The 16,121-nt window shown below is 38.1% G+C and overlaps 1 protein-coding gene across 1 annotated transcript in view; it reads right to left on the bottom strand.

Annotated features, from left to right (window-relative positions):
- Positions 1-9,204: 9,204 nt before the first annotated feature.
- Positions 9,205-16,121, bottom strand: part of IMPG2 (interphotoreceptor matrix proteoglycan 2) — an 87,861-nt gene continuing 80,944 nt past the window's right edge. Inside the window, exons 16-19 of the mRNA XM_056109152.1 lie at positions 15,392-15,579; positions 12,905-13,116; positions 12,441-12,520; positions 9,205-9,211 (exon numbers count right to left, since the gene is read on the bottom strand). Coding sequence (XP_055965127.1) covers positions 9,205-9,211; positions 12,441-12,520; positions 12,905-13,116; positions 15,392-15,579 — 487 coding nt within the window. The remainder of the gene's footprint in view (positions 9,212-12,440; positions 12,521-12,904; positions 13,117-15,391; positions 15,580-16,121) is intronic.

Here is a 16,121-nt window from a genome sequence, read left to right as displayed (position 1 = left end):
TTCCAAGTATTTAAAAGAAGATGGTTTGGGACTGGAGCAATAGTACAGTGAGAAGGGTGCTTGCCTTGCACATCACTGATCTGGGTTCAATCCCTGGCACCATATATGGTTTCCTGAGCGCTCCTAGGAGTGAACCCTCAGTGCACTACCAGGACTAAGCCCTGATCATGGCCAGGTGTGGTTCAAAACACCAAAACAAATTTTTAATTTTAAAAAATAAAGTTCAAGAGATATCAAGTCATGACTATTATCTGGAAAATCTCTAGATTTTTTTCCCTCCAGTTCTCATATCTCCTTACTAAACAAAGACTAATCAAAGAATGATTTTATGGGGGATGGGGAGAGCACTCAGGAGTCAGGGGCAGAGGGCTTTGCATGCACAAAGACCCAAGTTCAATCCCTGGCCCTGAAAAATAGTCCTCAATACCACTGGGAGTGGGTCTGGTGCCCACCCTATCTTCCCAGCTCTGCTGGATCCATGCACCATCGCACTAGGAAGTCCTAGCATTGAACTGTCCAGTCCAGTGGGCTGAGTATCACTGGGAGTGGCCCTCTAGCCTTTTGAGTCCTGCTTGGCAGATTCCACCTGAACAAATAATTTTTATCCCTACTCACATTGCATGTATCTCTGAATTGTAATTACAATGAAGCCATTTATTTTAATTGACAAAAAAAAATTGCAGGCTTGTTCTTGAATAGCATTCTTTAATATATAAAATAGTAAATTATATACACAAGAAAAGAAAGAGTCCTTTATAAGCATAAGCTTTAATTTTTTATTTCTAGTTAGCCATTGTCAAGGGGCTGGAGTGACTGCACAGCGGGTCACTGTAGAGCATCTGCCTTGCATGCAGCCAGCCTGGGTTCGATTCCTCCATCCCTCTCAGAGAGCCCGACAAGCTACTGAGAGTATCCCGCCCGCACGGCAAAGCCTGGCAAGCTACCTGTGACGTATTCAATATGCCAAAAAAAAGTAACAAGTCTCACAATGGAGATGTTACTGGTGCCCTCTTGAGCAAATTGATGAACAACGGGAGGATAGTGCTGCAGTGCTACAGTCATTGTCAAAACTAGAACATTTCAGAAAACAGTATAGTAACATTTGCCTGATTCACACTTTAGGTAAAGTATTATTACAAACAGGATGAAAAGGAAAATCCTTTATGAGTCATAGCCCACACAGAACATGCATCATGGTACTTTAGAATCATCACATCTTAATATCCTTGTTTTCTGATATCATGTTAAATTTTACTTATTCATATACTAATCTCTAGGGAAGTCATTAACTATAAGTTGGGGAGCCAGAAAAAATAATCAACTACTTAGTCAAGTAATTTATAGGCTACAGCTGTAATCACATAAATGAGAGGAGGATTTCAAACCTGCATCTTATGTCCCAAGGGGATTGTTCTTGTTAACTCATAGTTGTAATAAAACAAAGGAGACAATGAATTTTTCAGGTTATTGTGAACGGTGCTACAATAAGCGTAGGACAGCTAATCGCTTTTCTGCATTGTTTTTGGGTCACTAGGATATATTCCCAGGAGTCAGATTGCTGAGTCATGTGTGGAAGTTCAATTTCTAGTTTTTTAGGAATGCCCATATTGTTTTCCAGAAAGACTGGGCCACTCGGCATTCCCACCAGCAGTGAAGGAGAGTCCCTTTCTTTCCACATCCAAGCCAGCACAGGTTGTTCTCTTTGATATGTGCCAGTCTAGATCTAGAAACAACCCAGTGCCTGAGAACAGATGAGTTGATAAAGAAACTATGATAATCTACACAATGGAATACTACATGGCTGTTAAAAAATGAAGTCATGAAATTCACTTATACATGCTGAGTGAAATCAGTCAGAGGGAGACGGACAAACATAGAATGATTGCACTAATTTGCAAGATATTTTTTAAAGTATGTGAATAATACCCAAAGACAGTAAATGCTAGGGCCAAGAAAACTGGTTCATGGTAGGGAACATGCCACCAAGAGGTAGGAGGGGTGCAGAGAAGAACCACTATGTCAATGATAGTTGGAAATGACCACTCTGGATACAAACTGAGTGCTGAAAGGAGGTAAAGGAATATGCGTGATACCCTCTCAACAATAGTGTTACAAACCATAATGTCTAAAGTAAAATGTGTGTGAGAGAGAGAATGAGAGAGAGAGAGAGAGAGAGAGAGAGAGAGAGAGCCATAGACCATATCCACAAGAACAAAAGCAACCGGTGCTGGTGCGGATGTGGTGAGAAAAGGACACTCCTTCACTAATGGTGGGAATGCCAACTGGTTCAGCCCTTTTGGAAAACAGTATAGATGATTCTCAAAAAATTAGAAATTGAGCTCCCATTTGACCCAGCAATACCACTCCTAGGAATATATCCCAGAGAAGCAAAAATGTATAGTCGAAGTGACATCTGCAATTGTTTGTTCATTGCAGCATTCTTTACAATAGCCAGAATCTGGAAAAAACCTGACTGCCCAAGAACAGATGACTGGTTAAAGAAACTTTGGTACATCTACACAATGGAGTACTATGTAGCTGTTAGAAAAGATGAAGTCATGAAATTTACATACAAGTGGTACTACATGGAAAGTATCATGTTAAGCGAAATGACTCAGAAAGAAAGGAATAGACATAGAAAGACTGCATTCATCTGGGGAACATAAAGTAACAAAATAGGAAACTAACACCCAAGAATGGCCGAGATTAGTACCAGGAAGTCTACTCCATGACTTGGAGGCCAACCACACATACTAGGAAAAAGGGAGCTCAGATAAAGAGGGGAACACCAAATAAAGGTGTTGTGAGGACCCTCCCAGGATGGGAGAAGCATGCTGAAAGTAGACTATAGACCAAACATGATTGTCACCCATTGCCTCTTTTGCAAACCACAACACCCAATAAGAGAGAGAGAACAAAAGGGAATGCCCTGCCACAGAGGCAGGGTGGGATGGGGGAATGGGGGGTGGGAGGGATACTGGGATCCGTGGTGGTGGGAAATGGGCACTGGTGGAGGGATAGGTATTTCATCATTGTATAATTGAAACCCAAGCACAAAAATGTGTAAGTCTGCAGTTGTACCTCATGATGTCTCACTAATAAAAATTTTTTTAAAAAAATTTTTTAAAAAGAGAGAAAGCCATAGAGGCAGGCTTCAGGGGGGCTGGGCAGGGGGAGGTAGGCAGGAGGAAAACTGGGGTCATTCATGATGGGAAATGTGCACTGGTAAAGGGATGGATATTGGAACATTATGCTGAGACGAGACTTGATCATGAACAATTTTGTAACTGTATATCTCATGATTCAATTTTTTTAAAAAGACCAAAAATAAAATAATTTTTTAAAAAAAAAGAAATTTTCAGAAAAAAATTTTTGACCATCAATTACATTCTTACTACCTTCCCAAAACCATCAAGAGTCTCTTGTAAAACTCTGAGTTGATGTGAGGACTGTGACCTCTACACCACTTCTCTGCTTTTATTACACATTGAGGAACAAAATGAGCAAGGATCCAGGACTCACTGCAGCTGGACGGTATGAAGGCTGTTCCACCCATTCCTACTGGGAATTGTTAGAAACATTTCAGAAGAAAAAAAAAAGTATGTGACCCATATTTTTCTTATCTCTAACATTTCAGTTTGATAAAAATGTTGTTCTTCTAAATCAGCGATTTCTCTACGAAATAAATGCTTTTTCTTCTTGTTTCATGAAAACAAAAATTCAATCCATAGATTGATAAATGTATCAAAGTATTGAAAACAGAAAAACAACACATACCAGTCACCTAAAATTTATGAAAGGTAAACCTAGAAAATAAGTATGCAAATGCATAACTAGTTCAGGTATCAAATTTGAACCAACATATTTTTAGAGTCTACAAAAAAAATTATACAGTTTCTATCTTTTTGAAGGAAGTAATATTATTGATCCAATGGCTGCTTCTCCCAGAAGGGAGAATAAAATGAGGCCCCCATAACCATGCCACCGGACTAGGCATCAGGCTGTTTTCACTCCGGGTGCCCCAGAGTGGGGTGGGTGAGAGCCCTTCCTGCCCAAGGAACCCAGCACCAGCAGCCGACCTCCACTACCGAACCACAGTCACACTCCAGGCCACTCCCCACCTGCTCAGGCTGAGCCTCACATATGAGTAAACATATTCCTGGGCAGCGACACATCATAAAACACTCTCTACCTGTTCTCCATAATTACCACACCATATTTGATGGGGTTCAGACAATAGGCGACAAATCATAGAGGGAAATATATATGCATATATACATATTTTCAGATATATATAAGAAAGCTCACATCACCCAAACTTTTAACAGCATGTTAGTGATATCCTATAGAATGTCTTAATGGTTCTTGCCAAAATAGAACAATCTTGGCACTGTTTTCTATATGAAAACTATTTTTTAAGCATGTTCAGCAGTTCTTCATAAAAGACAATATGAAATATATTCTTTCGGTTTAGTTTTGGAACAGGGATTGGGGTTTGGGATGGAAACATCCCAAATTTGGTGGTGGGAAGGTGTAATAGTGGTGGGATTGGTGTTTGAATATTAAATGTAATTAAATATTGTGAACTAACTTATAAAAGAAAAAATTTAAAAATAAGTAATATTATTAAGCTACAATTATAACTATAATTTATTCTATGGTCAGAAAAGGTGTAGGGCTGGGCCAACCTATGATGACTAGTTACTATAAAACAAAACAAAACAAAAAAGATGAGAAGAGAATACAATCAAGCAAACCTCACACTAGTATTATTAAATAAATTAAATGGGTTATGAGGCCATATAAATGTGAATGATAACCATTTAAAATATGGAGAAATGGAGTCCTAATTATCAAGTAAATTCACCTTTATTCAGAACCCATATGCAGTCTTAATAACAAAGCTCCATCTATAAATTAAAAGCACCTGATGAACCAAAAACAGTTTGAGTTACTTACTATTCACTAGCAAAACTAATTACATTTTATTTTTTCAAATAAGATGATAGTTTTATTGAATATTCATATTGTTAGATTGATGAACATGTTCTAATAATCAGAGCATTTCATTCCTTAATCACATTGTGTAAATGAGAGTTTAACGTAATACTTTTAAAAGATTCTATTCCACAAAATCACCTCAGGGAAAGCACTTTTAAAAAGTTCTTTCAGAGCTGCTTGTCTTATCTGTCAATACTTCCTTTAGCCCTTTCCTTTGCTAACTGTGAATCTTCAACATGCAAATGGCATTCCTGCCGTTTCTCACATGGTTTACTTACAGCAAAGGTAGGTTGAAAGTCTTTGCTCCTGGATTGAGGTCTCCAGATCTCTCCCTGACAGTTTAGAATTTCCTTTACTTTTCCATTTAATATTACTGTATCACTGTCATCCTGTTGTTGATTGATTTACTCGAGCGGGCACCAGTAACATCTCCATTCATCCCATCCCTGAGATTTTAGCAACTTCTCCTTACTCGTCCTTCCCAACGCTGCCATATTGGAGGCTCTTTCAGGGTCAGGGGAATGAGATCCATTATTGTTACTGTTTTTGACATATTGAATACGCCAGGGATAGCTTGCCAGGCTCTGACGTTCCATTTAATATATGTGGAGCAAATATTCATGATGAGCTAAATGTTTGTTCTTGGGTGTAAAGGTCAAACAAACAGAAATAAAAAGAAGTGACATGTCAGGACTCTCACATTCCCAATTCACAGGCTTCTGGGAAACAGTGATTCCTCTTTAGCTCATTTGATGCTTCTCCTGTGAGTTCCATGACAATGTCCATATAGAATTTTCTCAGCCAAGCAGACATTCAAGACATTCAAAAGGTTTTGTTCTCAAGTTAATTTGTGACACAAACAACTTTTCTTTTGCCTTTGTGAGGCAGAGGTATAGGAGGGGAGTTTAAAATCTCAAAAGGAAATCTTCAGAAGTCACACAAACGCAATCAACAATTTCTTAGTTGTAAATGGTATTAATCGGGCAAATGTTATTAATATTTTTAACACTTAAGATAATTATCAATTATGTTTCAAATAGGTCCAAGAGAATATGTCCATAGAAACGTATGGCTTGTTCCTATCTTGAACTTATAAAGAATTCACTGTGTAGGAACCAAAGGAATAGTACAGGGGTAAGAAGCTTGCCTTGCATGCAGCCTACCACAGCTCAATCCTAGTACTACATATATTCCCCAAGCACCACAAGACAAGGAGCAACCTATAAGCACACACAGAGCTTGGAGTAGTCACCAAACACAACTGGACGTGGCCCAAAACCGTTCCTCCACCAAAAAAATTAAACTGAATAGAGAATGACAGAGAATACAAACACACACACACACACACACACACACACACACACACACACACACTGTTACCTATATACATTTTGAAAAAAACCTTGATATCTTGAAGGTTTTCAATAGTTATATACTGTGGTATGTACTTTGTGTACTCAGTCTAGAGACTGAGTTTATGGTGTCTTCATAATAGTGAAATGGTAGTTGTAAACTTGGGAAAAACAGAGTGAATCAACATTTAATTCTATGGTCAACTCGATTCCTACTTAATTTTACCAGTTCAAAGAGAAACAAAAATATTGAAGATTGATTTTGAACAAACATGAAGGCAGCTCATAAAATATCTGTATCAATAATCAACCTGTTTGCTACAACCTCCTCCTGGGTGCCTGGGACCAAGGAAGCCGATCCTGAACCCTTCTGAAACCCCGGGCATGACCCAAAGGACCCAGAAAAACAGAGACTGACCTCTTCTTCATTCAGGTCCATCAAGGGCGCCAGCCCCCATCCCACCCCATGACTTCCGTGTCATCTGTGACCTCTTCCTGGGCCTCCTGGAACCAAGGAAGCCCATCCAAAATCCCTCCGGAACCCAAAACCAACACTGCCCTTTTATCCTCACCAATTTCAAGAGTTCTTAGGGCTTATAATATTTACTCAAATATATCTATTTTAACCTTTCTATACAAACGAATATATTAGACACTGAATTGCATGACCAGTGAAATAACATCCTACAGGCACAGACATTGTTAGACTACTAGAATATAAAGAGCACTGCTTGCTGAAAAATAATAAATTAGATCGGACGTCAGATATCTGGTATCTCAAACTCAAATCATAGTACCCATAAATCTTTTGGAGCAATGGAAAAACAAAGGATTTCTCCTGCTCTGGCAGGGACAAAAGTTCTGGCAAATCACTGAGCTCATATAAAACCTCAAATCTCATCAGTGAGGAACCCAAAGCAATGCTCCATACAATAGTCATGTTACTAAACAAATCATTGGAAGATAAATCCAACCAACTTAAAGAGGAACTGATCCAGAGTATTAGAGTTCATACAAATGGTAATAAAGGAATTAAAATATACAATAGAAAGTCACAGAAACAAAATTCAACATGCAGAGGACTGTATCAGTGATACTGAGGGAAAAATACTAGCCATCACCAATAACAAAGTAAAAAAATGTAAGCAAATGGAAGGTAATGTAATACTCTTGATAGATAATAGTAAATAAATAATCTTTGAATCATAGGAATACCAGAAGAAGAGGAAAAATATTAAGGGGAGAACAGCTGGTCAAAGATATGACAGCTAAAATTTTTCCTGATATCTTGAGAGAGGCTTCTGCACAGAATCATGGAACAGTATCAAACAAAATAAACTCAAACAAAAGAACACCAAGAATATAGAAATCAAAACAGTAAAATCAAAAGACAAAGACAGACTACTTAACACTGCAAGATAGAAGAAAATCCTTAAATATAAGGGAAACAACATACGAGTCAAAATAGACCTTCTACTTGAAATCTTACAAGCCAGGAAAGACATATTCAAGGTACTGACTGAAAAAAAAAGCTTTCTGCCTACCACTCTGCTATCATTTAGACTTGAGGGAAGGATAAGAAACTTTTCAGACAAACAAGAACTGGCAGAATTTGCAACAACTAAACCAACCCTGAAAGAATTACTAAAATTCTGCTTACTTAAAAAAAGACTCTTGCAAAAACAACTGTCTCTCTCTCTCTCTCTCTCTCTCTCTCTCTCTCTCTCTCTCTCTCTCACACACACACACACACACACAGCAACACAGTTAATATATCAATAACCTCTGAATGTCAGTGAACTAAACTTTCCCATAGGGTAACTGAATGGATCAGGAAATAAAAGCCATCCATTTGCTGCCTGCAGGAAATACATATAAACTCTCAGGATAAATACAGACTTAGAGTGAGTGAAAGTATGGAAAATGATCCTATAAGTCAACAGAAGACAAAAAAAAAAAAAGAAAAAAAGCTGGGACAGTCATCCTTATATCAGACCAATCCATTCTATATAAAGAGTAATTAGAAACAATTATGGATACTACTTATTGGTCAAGGGAACAACAGATCAAGAAATAGTGTCATCAACATTTATGAACAAAATGAAGGTTCAGCAAAGTTGATAAAGCTTCTGTTCACAAACCTAAAGAAGCACAGTAGAAGGGGACTACAACACATCACTTTCCCCACTAAATAGATCAACTAGACAGAGCATCAGTAAAGAGACAAGAGTCCTAAATGAGGAGCTGAAAAACTGGGACTGTTTGGACATATACAGTCCTCTACATCCTCTAAAACAAGAATACACAGTCTTCTCTAATGCACACAGAACATTCTCCAGGAGAGATCACATATTAGAGCACAACTCAAACATATGCGAACTTACGAAAATAGAAATTATACAAACTACCTTGTTACACCCCTATGCCATGAAAGCAGAAATTAACCACAGAAAGAAGAAGGTGCAAACTTTCAACACATGGAAGCTAAACAAAACACAACCAAGCAATAATTGGATTGCAGAAGACTTAAGAAGATTTCTTAAAACTAATTAGAATGAAGACACAAACTACCAGAACCTAGGGTATAAAGTAAAAGCTATACTAAGGAGGAATTTCATAGCAATACAGGACAACATAAAGAAAGAAGAAAAATCCGAAATCAATAACCTAAACACGCATCTCAAAACCCTGGAGAAGGAACAACAAACAAATCCAAAAAGTAGTAGAAGGAGTGAAATGATAAAAACTTGAGCAGAAATCAACAACATAGAAACCAAGAAAGCAATTCAAAGAATCAATGAAACCAGGAGTTGCTTCTTTAAAAAAAAAAACAAGAAAGATTAGCTGTTAGCTAGCATCTGTGAGGATAAAAGAGAAAATGTTCAAATAAATTAGATAAGAGACAAAAGGGGAGAAATTACAATGGACCCTTCAGAAATTAAATATATAATGAGAGGTTACTATGAGCAACTTTATGCTTTTAAAATGAAGAACCTAGAAGAAATTAATTTCTTAGAGTCATGTAATCTCCCAAAATTGAATGAGGAGGAAGTTGAAAGCCTAAACTGGCCAATTACAAGTAACAAATTTGAAACAGTAATTAAAAATCTCCCCAAGAACAAAAGTCTCAGTCCAGATGAGTTCACTGGTGAGTTCTATAAAAACTTCAAAGAAGATTTACTTCCTTTACTCCGTAAGCTCTTCCAAAATATTGAAGACACAGGAATTCTTCTTAGCACTGTCTGTGAAGGTAACATTATACTAATACCCAAAGTAGACAGAGTCACTTGCAGAAAAAAAAAATTTCAGATGAATCTCCCTGATGAATATCAATGAAAAAAATCCTTAACAAAATCTTAGATAATCGATTCCAACAACATAAAAAAAAATCATACACCCAGATCAAGTGGGATTCGTGCCAGGGATGCAGGATGGTTTGACATATGCAAATAAATTAACATAATACAACATATTAGTAAGAGGAAAAACAAAAATCACAGCAGAATCATATCAATTGATGCAAAGAAAACCTTTGACAAGATCCAAATTCCAGCCATGATAAAAGCATTCAACAAAATAGGGGTGGAAGGAACGTTCCTCAGAAAATAAGTTATCTATAACAAGCCCAAAGAAACTTTAGACCCTATTCCTCCCCTCCCTCACTGAGGCTAAGTCTTGACCCAACCTCTCCATAGGTGAATAGGGTCCACCCAGGAGCATACCCCAATAAGCATTTCCTGTTTCTTCACCTAATTTATCTCCCTTTGTCTACACTGGATAGGTTTTCTTAAAAACCTATCATAACTCTACAGAGCTTCTTAAATTGAAGAACCTAGAAGAAATGAGTAAGTTCTTAGGGCCATATAATCATGGACAGGCAACACCTTAGGGAATTCAGAGCCTTGAAACCAGTTTTGCAAGAAGCATTAAAAGAGCTCCTTGACAATACAAGAGAAACTTCCCATCATGTGGTGTTGAGTATGGCACTCACTAATGGCACATAGGATTATCCTCTACTAGACTAAGAAAGGTTAAAAACATAGCACAATCAATCATCAAAAATTGACTTTATTGATTTCTTTTCTGGTAATTTTATTTGCCATTCCTTTAAGTTTCAATGGACCAAGTAAAATGAAGCAAATTTGCTATATGCCTACCGATGGGGCAGGCTGGAGGATGGAAAGGAACCTGATGATATTGGTGGAGGGAACAGGATATTGGTGGTAGGATTGATGGTTTTTTAAAAAGGAGAGAAAGAAAAAATAACTCATCAAAGTAGAGTCTGAATCATGAGTCCTTAACCCCTGCTCCCAACTTCTTTGTCCAGATGACTAAATTCATCTTTAGTCTGACATGAATAACCTAGATTTTACACTATGTATTGTCCTTAATAGCTAAAAATAAATAAATATTTATCTACTGAATAATAATGTGATTTTGATAACTATGCTCAGAACATTCAAAACTATGGTAAAAGTATAAAGTATAAGCTTAACTTTACACCACAGCAAAAAGTTCCTTTTCCTTCAGCAGTGTGATCCCCCAAACTTTTTCTTTTACCCCATGAACACCTGGCTGTATACAATACTAAAATCATTTTCAAAGGCATTACATACCACCTGCCAATAACAAACATGCTTTGTTATCTTTGTAAATACTAGCTTGCCTTCTGTAATCATTTCACTTTAGTTTGTTGCTTGAAATGAAATGCAGTTGTTAAGAGAAGCTTTGTGCTTCAGAAGCAGACAATGAAAGCAGTCCTCATACTCCGGCCATACTTTTCTCACATAGAATAGTTTCTAGCTTGTGTGCAGGCTTGTATTTCCACATACGACTTTTGAAACTTGCAGGTAAAAAGGTTGTCACATCTCTTGCTACGTTCTGAAAAACTGACGGGAAAACATGTGCCCCAAATTTAATTTTTTTAATTAAAATAAAAAAGTTCTTTTAAGAGACTTGAAAATCCAGGTTAATTATATGCTGTAGATATCAAGTGAGATCCTTCTTCTCTAGACTTCCAGTCCTTTTCCAAATAGGAAAGCTGATTAAAGCTCTTCCCTGCAGAGTGTGGAGAAAAAAAGTGAAACTAAGTGAAAAAACAAGAAGGCAACAAGATGAGACCCATTTTTGTTGCTAGACCTCAACTATCTTCACCATCTTGCATAAATTTCTCAACTAAGTCTCTCCTCATTTATATAAAAAAGTAAAGTAAGAAACACTCAACTTATAAGCCATTATGAGGAATAAGTATGGTCATGGGATCCCAGAAGAGAGTGCCACCGAATGTCCTGACCCTGCTCCAGGCTGTCTTCACCGGGGCACCTTGCAGGCGGGCGGGTTGAGTTTTCCTCCCTGCTCCAAGCAGAACCCTGGCAGCCAAAAACCTCCAGAACACAACCACCGCTATGCTCAAGACCACTCTCCACCAGTTCAGATGAGCCTCATCCAAGAGGGAACTGGCAGAAAAACCCAGTATGTGGGACCCATGGCTGAGATCTCCAAGCATGCTCAGATCGGGACTGGGCCTCCCCCTCCCAAGTCCCAATTTTCCAGTAGCTTGGCAGTCACACCAACAAAATACCCCTGGCACCATGTAATCTCATCAATGGCCACAATCCAGAGACTATAAACTCAAAGCTCCCGAAAGAGAGCAACGCAGAATTTTCTGGAACGGGTGGCTGCGTTCACCACCGTGTGACCTCTTATACTCTAGCCAAAAATAGCACACATTTGTTTGATTTTAACACACTTGCTTGCATTCTCATATATACAGGCTTAAATGGCACCAGATTGAAATATAATAATCTTCACGTACTCCCCTCTTATTGTGGTGGGAAGGTACTGGGTGGTGGGATTGGTGTTTGAATATTAATGAACTATTGTGAACTACTTTATAAAAATAAAATATATTTTTTAAAAAAGTGTGGTCATGGTAGTGGAAGTTCATTAACTCTAAAGAACTTAATAAACATTGGTTATCACCAGGACCCATGTCAGAGGGACAGAAAGAATGTGCTCACTCTAGTGGCACTGCCCTATAAAACGCGCAAAGACCCTGGGCAGGGAGGGGCTGCTCCTAGGACTTACATTTGGTGTTCTCTCACAAAAGCTACGAATTCAGGATCATTGGCATACAGTTCCAATATTCTCATTCTTTCTTGAATTTCCTTTAAGAAAAGATAAAGGTGCCATACATTGCATTGGGAAAGCTTTAATACCCTCTTCAAAGGAGTTTTCATCTTTATAAGGAAAGGTAGCTTTTCAAGCTAACCAAGGGAAAGATATTGGGTGGGGGGGGGGACTTCACTTTTCAGAGAAGTGAAGTTTCTGAATACTCCATGAGTTATGTTAAGTAACTGATATATACTTCTAAGGAAGGGGGAAAGAGGGATAAAGTGTGTGCTAACCAACTACTGGGTGGAAGTAAGGCACAGCTCAAAATTGTATATTTCATTTTCTGGAATAGAATATGCAGTAAAGTTCATCATAAAATACTTTTTATCTACTTTAGCTACAACACAGAGCAGTAATAGAAAAGTAACTTGTCTCACCTCTTTGGAAAGCTCACTGTTCTCATACATTTGTCTGATTTCCTCCCTGCTCAGATCACCAACCATCCCTCCACCTGGATAGCTGTAGAAGGGGCATGAGGTATAAGGCCCCTCAACTCGCTCACCTCCAGCCCTGTGACTTTCATACATGGGGTTGTACTTCACAGCATTTTCAATAGAGGCGAGGTTGTCAGGCTGCCTCCTAGAACCACAAAAAAAAAGTTTGGTTGATTCAACTTCTTCAGATTTTCAGGAATATTTACCTGCAGCAAGATTTCTTGGGGGAAGAAAAAGGGGTGAACCAGAAACAAAAGATGAAATTACAAGAAATGCCCAGATCAACCCCAATCATTACTAATCACATATTATCATTCTTGCTTCCTCAATTTCTCATCGTGTCCCATAGAATTTTTCCATGTCTTTTTCACCACATTTGTCACGCAATAAATGTTGATGTGGAATCACATCTGCCAATAGATAACATTTCATACATAAACATACAGTCATCATTCCAAGAGTATAAAAACCAAAAATTAGTGAGTAACTACACAGAGAGTATAGTAAAAATAGAAATACAGGAAGAAACTGAGCCTCAATTCTATTCAAGCCTAAGTATTGTCTAGGATTATTCCAGATGCTCTTGATATAAAATATTTCATTGATATCCCTCTCTCCTGAATAACATTACAGCTTAATACTAAGTCAGACTCATTAAAAAGTCTAAGAGCAGTGATGAAGGTATGTCCTGGTGCTGTGCTGTAGGGAACTCAGAGAGGATCTCCTTTACCAAATTGGATAGTGAAGCAGCTGCCGAAAGCAGTTGGTCTGATAGATTTAAGAAACACAGAAGCAAAGTACAGTCATGAATTGTGAATAGCTAACAATCTAAAGATCTCTGAATTCCTAGCCCAAAAAGAAGATAGGTTTTATTTCACCATCAATGAAGTTATACTTAGTGAAGCAGAGAACCGGATTTCATTTATTTTCAGATTTTTATCCAGATTTTTTTTTCAGTGAAGTCAGGTAGCTTTTATTAAAACTTATTTAGAAAGCTGTGAGATGAAGAGAGAAGTATGTGTTTAAGAAGAGCACAGACTTCACCAGAATGGAAATATGCAAGCAGAGAAACTTAAGCAAGATATGTGAACAAGTGAGAACCTAGGCTTGAAAAGCGATTTTGAGGCCTAAAGGACAATACGTGGTGTCAAGGACCTAACCCAGATCTACCAGGTGCAAAGCAAGTGCCTTAGCTGCTACAATCTCTATATCCTGCTACAGAGCTATTTGATTTGGAATATTTCCATTTTTTAAAAAAAAATTTTTTTTTTTGCTTTTTGAGTCACACCTGGTGATGCTCAGGGGTTATTCCTGGCTCATGCACTCAGGAATTACTCCTGGTGGTGCTCAGGGGACCATATGGGATGCTGGGAATCGAACCTGTGTCGGCCATGTTGGCTGCGTGCAAGGTAAACACCCTACCCACTGTGCTATCACTCCAGCCCCCCATCTTTTAATTTTTGCCTTTGTTTCTCTTGCCGCTAGAACCAATTTCCAAAGTAAAACTCTAAGACTGAAGTCAAGGAGGATTGTGCTTATGTTTCCTTCTTTGTATTTTATGGTTTCAAGGCTTACATATAAATTTTTCATTCATTTTAAGTTAACTTTTGCATATGGCAAGACAGCGGTCTAATTTCATTTGTGTGTGTGTGTGACTGTCCAATTTTCTCGACATGATTAATCTCTGAAGAGATTAAAGATATTTTTTAACATTCCATTGCAAGCTCTAAGTTCCTTGTCATAAAAACTTTATATATTTTTAAAAAATAGAAAAGAATTTTTTTTACAAGATTTTAAATCTGACCACTGGAATGAGCCAAAGGGGCTCCTAACTCCTCCATCATTGAAACAGGCATTCTATCTAGACCCAATGTAGCTACGCTGTTATTATGCCTCAAAATTAATATATATCTCCCTGATTTTGCTCACACTCACTCAACTTGCTATACAGGGTTCCACCCCAACCACAGGATACATTGGCAACTCTGTCCAGTAAATAAAATAATTATCATCATTAAGAGCCAAGCAGACAGCTCAAAGGGTTATCGTATATGATTTGGATGTAGAAAGTTCAGGTTCTAACTTTAGCACCACAAGGTCCCTCAAGCACCCGGGGGAGTGACCTACAGGCACTGAGCTGGAAAGTTGCCCCCCGCATGACCAGTTTTTGCCACAAAATAAAGAAATAAAATGACCATTAAAACTTTAAAAATTCTCTCTCTTTAACTCAAATTCATGACTCATCTGGGTCCTTTAATATGCTATTCATACTACTGCTTATGTTTGTTCTCAAATGGCATGTTTTTAGTCAATTTTATAGCTTTTCACCATTGCCCAGATTCTTATAGAAAATTTGGCACATAACAAATACCAAATGTATGAAGCAAAGGAACATTGCCTTCTGTAAGAGAGCAATTCTCCTTATTTACCTGAATGGCTTCTCTCTTTCTCTCCTAATATACTGAGCTTGAAGAGCCTTTACAAGGAAGAAGATGACAGCAGACGAGATGAGGAGAAGTCCAACCACGGAGGCGATGGCAATGCCAATCACCAAGGGCTCAGATACAAACTCCTCACAATGTTCACCTCGGTACCACCAGTTTTCACCCACCCGGCATCTGTAACAAGCAGGGACCACGTCCAAAAACTGTATCACTCTGATGAATGCAACAATTATCAGCAGAACCTTAGGTGGGAGTGGGGAAAGGCAGAGATATAAATGCTGACACTGTAAAGCTTCAGGGAAGAAAAGGTAAACACACACATTAACTAATCACATAATTTCAGATTGCACATAACGCCAGGCACAGACCCGGTGGTTCTCCATGGCCAATTTCTGAAATACAGATCAAACAGACAGGATGTAATCTAGTAATCTAGTTAATATTCTTATGGGAGTTTGCACAAGTGGGAAATATACCTTCTGGGGGTGGGGAGGAGCTGGAACGATCCAAGTGGGGCAGTAGTAGCCATAAGTACAACTGAAGGAGGTAGTGCTTTTTGTTTGTTTACTTAATTAAGGTAGATTTTCTATAGGAGCACTAAATGAACATTTTTTTCTGAAAAGGAGAAGTAGGTATAATAAGTGTAGGGATTTCTGTGAAGGAAGAAGAGTAAATGGAAGAGCTCACGATAATTGGCTGACAAAAGAACTGAGTCT

This window comes from Sorex fumeus, unplaced genomic scaffold, assembly GCF_029834395.1.
Source record: "Sorex fumeus unplaced genomic scaffold, SorFum_2.1 ptg000265l, whole genome shotgun sequence".
Taxonomy (NCBI): Eukaryota; Metazoa; Chordata; class Mammalia; order Eulipotyphla; family Soricidae; genus Sorex; species Sorex fumeus.
Note: the sequence above shows the minus strand (reverse complement) of the source record. Positions and strands in the feature narration are given on the sequence as shown.